Source organism: Necator americanus, chromosome V (assembly GCF_031761385.1).
Source record: "Necator americanus strain Aroian chromosome V, whole genome shotgun sequence".
NCBI classification, from domain to species: domain Eukaryota; kingdom Metazoa; phylum Nematoda; class Chromadorea; order Rhabditida; family Ancylostomatidae; genus Necator; species Necator americanus.
The window spans coordinates 30496185-30508144 of record NC_087375.1 but is presented as its reverse complement, the minus strand read 5'-3'; the positions used below and the strand labels follow the sequence as shown (position 1 = coordinate 30508144).

General features: G+C 39.5%; 2 protein-coding genes across 3 annotated transcripts; both read left to right on the top strand.

The window, feature by feature from the left end:
* Positions 1–4782: 4782 nt before the first annotated feature.
* On the top strand, positions 4783–5130 carry RB195_015693 (uncharacterized protein; the record flags this gene model as incomplete). Its single annotated transcript, XM_064206528.1, has 1 exon — positions 4783–5130. One exon carries the CDS (start codon positions 4783–4785, stop codon positions 5128–5130), a length of 348 nt encoding a protein of 115 aa, XP_064062409.1.
* A 243-nt stretch (positions 5131–5373) lies between these two features.
* RB195_015692 (uncharacterized protein) lies at positions 5374–11066 on the top strand (the record flags this gene model as incomplete). 2 transcript variants are annotated; one of them, XM_064206527.1, is made up of 12 exons in its annotated part: positions 5374–5547; positions 5604–5750; positions 5842–5995; positions 6140–6210; positions 6262–6376; positions 6439–6533; positions 6590–6673; positions 8395–8517; positions 8577–8718; positions 8797–8926; positions 10792–10898; positions 10960–11066. In XM_064206527.1, the coding sequence occupies 12 exons, from the start codon at positions 5374–5376 to the stop codon at positions 11064–11066; spliced, it is 1449 nt and encodes a 482-aa protein (XP_064062408.1). The 2 variants fall into 2 exon arrangements, with proteins under 2 accessions (XP_064062408.1, XP_013299848.2); XM_013444394.2 differs by lacking the exons at positions 5374–5547; positions 5604–5750; positions 5842–5995; ... (2 more) ...; positions 6439–6533; positions 6590–6673 and having other exon boundaries at positions 8398–8517.
* Between the last annotated feature and the right edge of the window lie 894 nt (positions 11067–11960).

Here is an 11960-nt window from a genome sequence, read left to right as displayed (position 1 = left end):
TCACTTAAAGATTTTGGATTGAATGTAAGTGCTTAGAGTTTTTTTTTGTTCAAAATAGCTGTTTTTTTTAGAGCGGTTGTTGCAATAAATGTTTATGTTTATGTTTATACGTTACATTTACATAAGTTACCGCTATCTCTTGTGTTCGCAATGCAATCAAGTTCGAGAGGTGCGTGCACTCACAAGTGTTGAAAATGTGAGTTTAACGAGGGTACAACGAACCCAGGAAGGTAGCATCCATGCTTTGACTTTCAATGGATATTAGCGTAACGAGTAATGATTGTAGCAAAAATCGTTCACCAACCTTACTTTCTCCTTATCTTCTTCCTTCAAAACTTGGAAATGTAGAACATATGAGATCCACCCACTCAAACATCCACTTCTCTCCTGTAAATTCTCTGAGGAAGGAAGTAGACGAAGAGATGGAAGAGCCAGTAGCCATTTAGACCGATAATATGGCTACAAGAATGGTACCGCTTGGATTTTGATTGTAAGTAAAAATTCGTACGAATCGACAAACAGACGCCAATACTGGTTATAGCGAGAAATTCGTCCTTACCTTTCCTAGGCTTTTGGCAGAAGTCTAAAAAACTACTGGTGTCTTGTAGGCTGAGACGTCAATTTTATGGAAGAAGATTAGGTCTTTTAAAGTTAATCCTAACTCACAGCACTCTCATGAGTAATTCATCGAAGTGGTCATTCGAAATCCTAGATTTTGTCCAGGCTTTTCAAAAATCCTCTCATTTTAAGACAATATGTTTTTACAACTTTTTCTATGTATTCTTCTGCAAATTATTGTAATTCAATCTTTTTATGGAACTCATCTTAGCGATCACAGATCGCAGTCACCTCGCTTTTAAGTTATGTACTCCTTCGGTCATAACGTCTTAAAAAACCTGTAAGCTCTCGTCCTGTTTACGGTAACATTTCTAAAATCGTCAGTCTACAGATGCCGTGTTTCTACGTCTATAAGAAAAGTTCTTGAGTTTTAGCGCATTAAGGTTTGCAGCATGCATTTTTAAGTTCGGAACACTAACAAACACTTCCGATACTAAAAAGAATACTTGCTACGTACGTGTTTACAATCCTTAGCATTTCTTTGAATTTTCTTCTTGGAGAGTTTGTTTTCCGATATATTTTTTTGAATGCCGGTTATAAATAACTTCCAGACATCATCTTTTGAACTCGTTTATAAATATTTCCTGTGGAATGATCGTAGCGTCTGATTGGAGAAGAATCCGTCCAGGTTGTTTGTCGTGATAGACCAGAAGTGTCTTATCTCGATCAACAGCGAAGCGACGTTAAGGCGCGTGCGAGCAATTTACCACGAAACGTCAACATTTAAATTCAAATCAGGCTATCATAATGATGATAGCTCTGTAAAAGAAGCTAATCACAATATTGAAGTGTTAAATAATTACCATAGAAGAAGCATTTATAATTGAAATTTGTTGTAATATGTTGTTAACGAGTAAAAGACCCCCCAGGCCACACTTTAAAATGTAGCGCATCAATCGAAGATGTGGAGTATCAGCAATTTTTCTTTCAAAAATGATGCTCTAGGTAGTGGAAATTAATGTTTAGTTGAAGGCAAGATTTGTTCTTTGAAAATAATTCGAACAATTTCCTTCATTTTGCAAGATTGTTTCATCGAAAATAAGACAGAATTGCAGTTACAATATTCATTCAAATAAAAAAAGGACAGTAACTTACTTACTATCAGCATTCATTTGTACTGATAAACAGTGAGTGATCATTGCCATAAAACTTTAAAAGTCAAATGTTATCGAAGTTCTTCGATCGTTCGAAAAATATTGTGTTCAAAACGGCCACATAAGGCAGGAGCCGCTATCATTTCTTGCGTCCAGGTGCTTATCAGCTTGTAGCTCAAGCGAGCAGTCGAAGAATCTCTTTCTGCTGATTTCTGCCATTCCTCAGCATTTTCACTTTCTCCACTAATTTTCTCACAAGATTTGTTGTGGAAGCAAACGATTGGTCACGTCGTTTTGTAGGATAAAATCATATTCTTTTATTACCTGGATCTATTCTTAAAATTAGGTCCTTTTCTCGTTGAAATATCTCCACATAATTTCGATTCTGGTCGGTTGGCGAAGTTGGTAAGAGGCTGTGAGTGCACGACCAATGTTTCAAAACTGTCAAGGTCTTTCATTCCTTCAGGGATGATAAATCGGTGCAGCTCCTGTCTGGGAGGATAAAAACACTGACTTGATTCACCCGCCAGCCCCCACTAGTCATTGTATGAGCTTACGAATGCATCTCAGCCTAGACACAATCAATGAACTTCCAACTATTTTGGGCTGAAGTGAACGCGTTGGCCCAAACGAATTGGTTGCCGCCAGAAGCTTTGTTTTTCTACCTCTTTGACTCCACTTTGACGTTGTTCTTTTTGGAAAACATCGCTCCTACCAATTACCGTACTATGTCGCTCATTTCCACTCGTAAAACAAACCTATCGCTTTTCTCTTTCCCACAAAAACCCTAGCGATGTTTTCGATTTAAATCGTTTGGTTGCAGCGAAGACATCAAACGTCCCTCTTCTAGAGCCTACACAATGCCGTGGTTGTGGTTCATTTGAGTCCGTTCCACTGGGAAAACCATGTAGTGAACGTTGTTCTTTTTGGGAACCATTCTCTCTAAATTGTACTCCTTCGCACCATTTGACTACGTTCAGAATATCTCCAATCAGTCCAGTTACGCTGCCAAATCGAAGGCACTTCTCAGTGTGCAACGACTTCGCGCGACAGCTGATTGCGGCTTGTCATTCCCTTTGGAACGCATACATACCAGCTGAAAGATTCCACTGCAACTCGTACGATACGAGTTACCACCTTGTTTGGTGAGATGTGAGGTGCGGTGTGTGATGCCGTACTTGTGTGGTGGTAGTGCGGTGTGTGTGTGTGTGTGTGTGGTGTGGTGTGGCGCGCGGTTCTGAGGTGTGTGTGGTGTGGTGCGGCGCGCGGTGTTCTGAGGTGTGTGTGGTGTGGTGCGGCGCGCGGTGTTCTGAGGTGTGTGTGGTGTGCTGCGCGTGGTACGCTGCACGTGGAGTGTCGCGCATGTTGTCGGTGCGTTTGGTGCGGTCTGTGTGTTTGTGTGTGTGTGTGTGTGTGTGTGTGTGTGTGTGTGTGTGTGTGTGTGTGTGTGTGTGTGTGTGTGTGTGTGTGTGTGTGTGTGTGTGTGTGTGTGTGTGTGTGTGTGTGTGTATATATATATATATATATATATATATATATATATATATATATATATATATATATATATACATATATATATATATATATATATATATATATATATATATATATATATATATATATGTGTGTATGATACGAGTATGCGTGTGTGATACGAATGCAACAAAATGACAAAATGACAGCAAAACAAATAGTTGTTAAGGATGTTATTTTGGTTTCTGTTCCTTGACACACTATTTCGCAGAGAACTTACGTGATTGCGGACTGCGAATATGAGCTGGTTTCCTGGACCCACTCTCGAGAAGTCACATTTTTCGCGCACGATTACTCAGACAGCCTCCTAGCCTTAACTGCACCATCCAAACCTGCTTCAATTCGAAAATAAATTGTTAGCTAGCACAAGTTCGGTGAATTTGAAATGGTTTCGATAGGGAGGGGGGCATATGTAGGACCTCGATCCCACTACCAAAGCTTATAAATGATGTTTGTTAAAGAATTCGTAAACAAATAATTTTTTTGAACCCTGACCCTCCAAGGCTTCAACTTGCAAACTTGGCATCTTTAAAAAGAATTAGTAAAATAGAGGTGATAAAGGGAATGTGGACAAAAGAAAAGAAGTCTTCGATCGAGACACATATGAAACTGGATCGTAAACTCAAATAAATAATGTGAAAAGAACTACTAAGAGCAATTAGTGAGAAATCGACAATTGGAACAAACTACTTGTTTAGGTTTGCATATCCAACAAAATATGAGAATATATACGAGGAGGTTATTTTTCCCATTACGCTCTGCACATACAGCATAATAGTTGACTTCTGAAGATGATTACGTTGGTGATGGTTCAGAAATTGATTTGAAACAGGACGTGCCAGTTGAATGAAACCGGCTATTCATATCACAACCGCATAGTGTCATCGGCAAACGTCGATCACTTGTCGATCATTCTATGTGTATTTTACACGCAACTTCTAAGCTTTTCCGCTCAGAACCTCCTGATCAATGGTTCACATTTGTTTCTTCACTTTCAATCAAACTTTTTAAAGATTACTGTGGCAGTTCTACGGCATATATACTCGTAATTTCGCACTTCGTAATCCCTTAAACTGTGCCCTGTCAAGGTGTTTAACAGAATCCGAAAAAAAATCAGCATAGATTTCACGTATTTTCAATCCTCGAGCTGACTTGTCAAAAATTTCTCTAGAATTTCTTGAAATTTTTACGTGCATTCAGTTACAATTGTGTTGTCTGTTGCGGGTATGCTCATTTTTACTACGATAACATCTTACTTTTTGTTCATTGGTGGTGGCAATGAATAATCTACAAGAACTTATCAAAAAATGTCGAAGAAAGATTCCTTCTTTTCTCCTCACAAACCATTGTTGTCTTTTTGAAAGTGTCTGATTACTTTGAATTATTTCCTCAAAAAATTGCAGCTAGATCATGTTAATGTTAATTGCAAAAGGGATTTTTTAAACGTTAGCTTGCTCTGGAAGCAACCAGAGAGAGAGAGAGAGAGAGAGAGAGAGAGAGAGAGAGAGAGAGAGAGAGAGAGAGAGAGAGAGTCTGGATGCTCAGTTGTCGAGGATGGTCGTTGGACCTGAGGCATAGGCTTCACGTCCAATGGGATATCGATGAATTGCTGAAAGGTAATCTTAGGAGAAGAGGCATTCTACGGAAACGGAAGCCTGAGGCATCTTCACCATCAGGGCAGAAGGAGCCAAAGAAAACTCTGGGGAAATTGCAACTGAAACGCAACGGGGCGAATCAGGCGCACAATTTTGGACAGGCAGGAAAGCGAACGACCGCGACCGGATCCAGGAATCGCAAAGAATGTCGAAGAAAAAAGCAGGAGAGGAAAATTATTAGAGGAGCAAATGCTGGTGGAGTCGATAGCGGATTTTTCGCCTCTTCCTAAGTTTTCCTAATTCGCTAGCTTTTTGTCGTATAGTATCTGAAATTATTCTTCAATTCAAATAGCGATTAAATTGTACAATTTATTCAACAATACCAAACACCAAACAAACAACAATTCTAAGCAACAGAAGCTATGATGATATACCGATATACCGATATGATACTTATGACGTTTTCTAGGTTCTAACGGATATTACGGTAATTGTGAGCAGATCGAAATGGAGGTAATATATTTATTTTCAGGATGCTGAACTACTTACTGATATTATGGCTTGCAGTCGGCGCCACGGGTCAAATTCTTCATTTAGACCCTGGAAGTGTCCAGGGCTTCATACACACTACCAAGAGTGGCCCTGCTGCTGAGGTGTTCCTAAACATACCGTACGCTGCTCCACCTGTTGGAGAGCTACGATTTGAGGTATGGTACTTACAGAATACAGATAAGATAGGGCGGATCGGTGTTAATCCGTTTAGAAGCCATCTCCACCGATACCGTGGTCATCAATTCGCGATGGTACGAAATTCGGTCACACATGTCATCCTCACACACAACAAGCTGCGGTCCAACCGCCACCGAGTGAGGATTGCCTTACTCTTAATATCATCAGACCCAAGAAGGAGGTACATGCATTTAATAGTACGTTCGTGGATCTATTCATCTCTATCGTTATCGTCAAATATTTCTTTTCCTTGTAGCAAAAAAAAAGTTTAGGCTCCTAAAGAAGGTTATCCTATCTTGCTTTGGGTGCATGGTGGAGGTTATGAAATCGGTTCGACTAGTATATATGGATTTCGTGGTTTCGCAGACATATATATTCCGCATGACGTCATCGTTGTTACGATACAGTATCGTCTCGGTGTCTATGGTTAGTAGAAGCTCATTCGTCATTGTTTATCTTCTGTAAAAGAAACAAGACGAGCACATAACACAAAATTCGCGTCACTCTTGGCTTGAAAAGTTGGCCATTAGAGTGGAGCACTTGTCAAAAAACTCGAGGAAAATATTTCAGGATTTTTCTCCACCGGTGACTCACGCATTCCTGGAAATTTAGGACTATACGACATGGCAGCTGCTGTGAAGGTAAACCCTTGTGGAAGCCCTCACTATTTTGTGCAATTACACATTCTTCAGTTCGTGCACGCAAACGCTCCCAAATTTGGCGGCGATCGAACCCGGATTACTGCTTGGGGTCTGAGTGCAGGAGGATCAGCAGTTGGCCAGTTAGCTCTCAGCCCATTAACTAGAGGTTTGCCCGCGTAGTAAATCGCTGGCATCCCTTGAATTTGTTGTATGGATCAATTCTCACAGATTACATTGCTGGTTCGATCGAGATGTCCGGCACTCCATGGGCTTCTTGGGCAATAGGACCAACAGTGGCGAACAACTCGTTGCATCTTGCAAAGGTGAGTCTAGCAGGATGGTGTGTAGCGTCGTTGTAGCAAAGCTAATTATGTTAAAGGCACTAGGATGCGAAGGAAAAGGTTTGAAGGATTGTATGAAACACGCTACAGTTCGTGCAATATATGATGCAGTCCTCGATGTGGTAGGATTTTTGTCCTCAGTTGAACTTTATCGTATCTGTTGTATGTTCATATTTACATGGCTATACCAAACATGGCCTTGACTGCCTCAAATGGGGACCGGTGATCGATGGAGAATTTTTGCAACATCCAGACGAGATGGCCGCTACGGCACCTCCCAAGCCTTCGATTGTGGGCGTGTCAGACAAGGATGCGTCGTTTTTCAGTAGGTTTTTGTTAGGTCAACTGCACTTTATTTATATTAGACGTTTTTTCAGAATTTTAATGGCAGACGGACGTAATAATTCCTTAGTGGGTTAGTAAAGATGTCCTACCACTTTTTTTCGCAGAATCCATGAGATATCGTACTTGAGGAAAACAAGACCACGCAAAATATATCACGTGAACAAAGGACAAACGTTTTTCAGATTCGGGGGTGGAGATCAGTCTACCTTCCACAGTAGTTGCCCAGGATTATTGAGCGATTGAGTTCGGCGGTGGAGGTTGGGCACTGTTTGTGCCCGAGCCCTTCCCTTCCAAAGTTAATGGTCTCACTCTGGCTTGCTGCCCCGGGCTCTCTGGGAGTAGCATTGGTGTAGTAGCAATTAAACATCTGAACGTGTAAGACGAACTGAAATGCATGAGAGTCAGGAGGATTTCCTTGAAAACGCTATGTTGGGGGCCTACCTCTCTTCCTAGAATTGCGGGGTCTACGACCAATAGTTCACGAGAACTCCACCAGATCCACATCACTCAGAACGTTCTCTCCGCATTCTCCAGTGTACAAGTCTGTAGGGGGATTCTTTTCATTACCCGATACACCGTACACCAAGCAGACTGATTTTCTGTGTTCAACATAGGATTATTAAGGATGTCCGTGATCCTTAAGGTGTTTCACTTATCTCGAACACCTTAGAATCAGTCAAAGGCATTCAAAATTGCGATAATCGTGTGCTAGATGAAACGGAGTCACAACGGAGAAAATAAGATTTTTTTGCTAACCTATAGGTCGGTACTGATCAATCATTATAATTCCAATATTGAACGAAAAGCAGGGTGTCATTGTGATCATCGCGACACCAGCCACTCATTCAAGCGCAACTGAATGCATGAAATAAGCTGAACGATAGCGAATTATGGCGAACTTGCTTCATGATTGGAAATAGGTGAAACGTTTGCGAGTTTTAATCTGATTTTGCTGTACAACAGATAGTACACAGAAATTTCGCAAATTGAAATTACTAAATGAACATAATTTGTAATATTATTATTATTTATTATTATTATGATATTATTATATTATTATAATTATTTATTATGTTTGTATTGGTCGTGAAATAAAATTTTTTCTTGGAATGTCAGCAATTTCAGCAAACAACGAAGATCTGGACGATTACATGAACTTAAGTTCTTTATTTCAGCCATTAAATCCCTTTCGCTATTTCTACACAAATTTGGAGTAAATCCGAAACATTTTGAGGAGTGGGATCGCACAAAATTGGTTGATTCCTTGAAGGTAAATCTATCGTTTACCTTTTTTCTCTATTCAACTCTTGTTTTAAAAGATTTTTTCTCCACAAAAAGTCAGGAAATAATTCAATAGACAATGAATTATGCAAGTTTTGTCAAATAATAGAGATTTGTAACAGGTAATGAATTAATTAACACCTAAAGGTGCTTTTCTTCAAATAAATAGATAAGTGTTCATTAGTAAAAGAGCAAATGAATTTCTCCCCATTTTTAGGAAATGATACATGGAGATTATTTCAAAAATCACAAAGATGAGGCCACTAATGAGCTCATCGACTATTACGTTGATAGGGATGAGGAAGAAGTTTACGATTTCTACCTGGATCGATATACAGAGGTACGGTTCCTCGCCGGAATGAGTGCGACTGTTCCTGCAAAAGCCCTTCGCGAATTCAGTTCGTCAGCGACCTATTCTTCAACGTTCCCGCTGTGGACGGGATTTTATCGCGTCGAAAAGCCGGCTGGAAGATGTTTGCTTACTCTTTTGACCACTACAATGAAGCTATCTGGAGATCCGACGTACCGAAAAGGTTGAGGGGTGAGTAACCTTGGTGACGAACTGCCACACCCACATGTCGCTAGAATTAAATGGGATCTGTAGAGTGAAATTTTTAAGGCTCACCACACGTGAATGAATATCCGTACATGTTTGATGTGTATGTTTTGGGTGATTTCAAAATTGACGCGAAAGAGCAAATCGTAGCCGATGTGATTCAACAGTCGTTCATAAATTTTGTGAAGACTGGGTGAGTTTTTTTTTTCTAGGAACATTTCTACCTCTCTGATCACTGTAGTACCGTAAGCTATCAGCCATACATCCCGAGGCTCATTCCGAGAAGTCTTGGCGTTTTTTTATCCCGATAGCAGGATAAAATTATGGTCGCAAAAAGAAGTCTTTCAAATATCGGTTCATGTTTCGGTTCATGTTTTACTAAATATTTTATTCATGCGAAGAGACAAAAATTCCATTGAAGTTGAGAGAATAAAATCCAAATGTTTTCAAAAAGTCAGCTTTTTAAGAAAAATTTCAATCCCTGTTTTGTTCAAAAGCTTTGTTAGTTGATGAGTTTTGAACACTCTCTGAATACCCCTCAATGAAGGACGTCAAAAGGGGGAATTGGAGGAAGTAACTGAAGTAAGCGTAAACTTGAAAAAAATTGAAAAAAACGTGAACTGGAAAATCAACGCGATTCTGCGTCTTCCTGATAACATATACTGCAAAGCAAATGTGAAAAAAAAAACAGCGAGCATTAATTTTTGCTTTTCCGGGTGAATTTTATCGCCTTCATATGTGTCTCTTGGATATTTCATATCCTACCTTATCTAAAATTTTATGATCCGCAAAGAAATAGTGAAAAATTCCCTGTTTCTTTCAGTCATAATCAAGAAAATAAGAGCTTGGTGGTGATTAATATGCTTGCATCTCCCCGCAGATTTCACGAAGGTAATGTGCCGAGACTAGGCAGTTAGGTCCTGAGAAAGCATAAATTCAAGGATCGATCATGTTTATCCCTAGCCTTGTTCATTTACCCTAACTTGAATTTCTACATCGATTTTTGATTTAACCATTAACCGGTAGTGGAAGCCGATCGTTATCGGCTCAAAATGATTTAAATGTTTGAAGAAAACAAGAGAACCAGTTATTTAAGGCGCCATTCAATGTGGACGTCTGCCGACGTTACATATTTCGGTCGGTTCCGAAGTTTGTCGAAATTGAGAATAGGTGCCGCTTTTATGTGATCATGGATTTTCGCTTTTTGTGAATTAATACTTGCTTATTAGACACTTATTTTCAATTTGTATTATCTATTTTTTTATTGTTTATTTATTCATTTTTATTATTTATTTTCTGGAAGTCAGAACGCGCGTCTCCGCAATAGAAATAGGAGGAAACCAGAAATCCTCAACGATCCGTCAAAGCGATAATTGGAAGCAGAAGACGAAAAGAAGAGAAACTCGGTAGAATTATCCTGGTGGTATATCTTCTAACAGTATAGTCAAAATGGCATGAAGGACGTTACGGTTGCGTAAGCGGCTGCGCTCGATACGTCCCGGTCAACGGAGCGGTTAAAATCGGATTGGGAGCATTGCGAAATGACTGCAACGAAAAATAATGGAAGCAAAAGTCCCCGCTTGGTCCTGACCACTACGGTCCATCGCACCGCTTCGAGCGCAGCCGCTTACGCAATTCTCTCGTGCTCCATGTCGTTTTGACCCTACCATAACTTAATTGCAAGAATTTATATTAACAACAACAACAACAACAACAACAAACAAACAACAGGACAACAGCGGCGCATCCGCTAAAATCTACTCATTTCCTCTCCTTCATCCCTTTTTCACCTGTGTAAATTCTATTCTTCCCTGATACGCGTCGCGGTCATCCGGAAAAAGATATTTTTCGTTTCGATATAAGTTAAGAAATGTGTAATGTGTGATCCTTCCCTCAGAATGAAAGGAGGCGACATGACGGTGAATTATTAAGAAAATATATCCATTGTGGATATACGCTGACAAAATTGTACACATTTTTCTTTCAACACAGAAATAAGCGAAAAATCAGCTATACTTCATATCAACAATCGTTCACATCAATAAATCGATTTTTCAGCATACCTACAAATAAGCATGTGAGCTGGGAGGACGTTGGTAATAATGAAAATCTCAAATATTTAAGTATATCGCCGGAACCAAAAATGAAGGACAAATTTTATAGCGGTACGTTGCAGGGAACTTGTAGAGAGATGTCAGATGATGGCATCTAATCGCATTTTTTTAGGTGCAGCAAATTTTTGGCATAAAATGAAAGGTTATGGTTTTGATTTGGTTCAGATGTTACCAACACGCAAAAATACAACTCATAACCGCGACGGGAACGAATTATGACTAGGCGTGGATCTCTTGGAGCAGTTAGTGTTTGTGTTCCAGTATCTTACCTGGATAATTTAGAATTACGACTCTTGAAAAGCATAGTAAGTTATTGAGTTTTGTACTCCACACTTAATTTTTTCACGAATACACATACAGTCGGACGTAAAACGTACTGTGTCGAGGTAACTTCCTGAGCCGAGCGTAATGAGCTTCTCGGAACTCTTCTCTTCTCATTTTCTATAGTTTTACAATTTTTTTTGTATAATATTCCTTGAATGTTATTGAGTTGCCTTAGAAAAGTTCTTTCTCTGCTGATTCAACGTTTTTCTTTACTCCTACACCAATTTTTAGTTTCTAGAAATCTAGTCCTTGTCTCATTTTTTTTTGTGCGACAGCCCTCCTAATAATGAGCAGCTACTTTTCTCGTTAATTTAATTACTTCTTTTGATCCTACACCATCCCCTCAAAGACTTCCATATGTAAAAATGAATTTCTGCTCCACTCTTTCTGCAACTGTGTATAGTTGGGCTTATCTAGAGATTTGAGAAGGATTTTGAGATTTTGCTGCAGATAGGATTACAGCAAACGCTAATAATGCACACTTCCAGAAAAAATCAGACAGACTCATTTACTATTATACGAATAATATGAAAAATTATGAAAATCAAAACGAAAGGAGGTGTCGAGGGGTTTTTTGAATATTGTGGAGAGGGATCAGGGGTCTCCATCGATGACGCGTTGCGTAAGTCCGATTTAAAACGTTTTGGGGCGACTATATTTACTTCTGATTGTTTTGGGGGAAGAAAAACTTGTCTGTTTTTGTTTGGGTTTATTTGAATGCTGTCAATTGGATGCACGTGCTGATCAAGCAGAGCAATTGCACGAGATGCAGCGTTCAATTCATTCAAC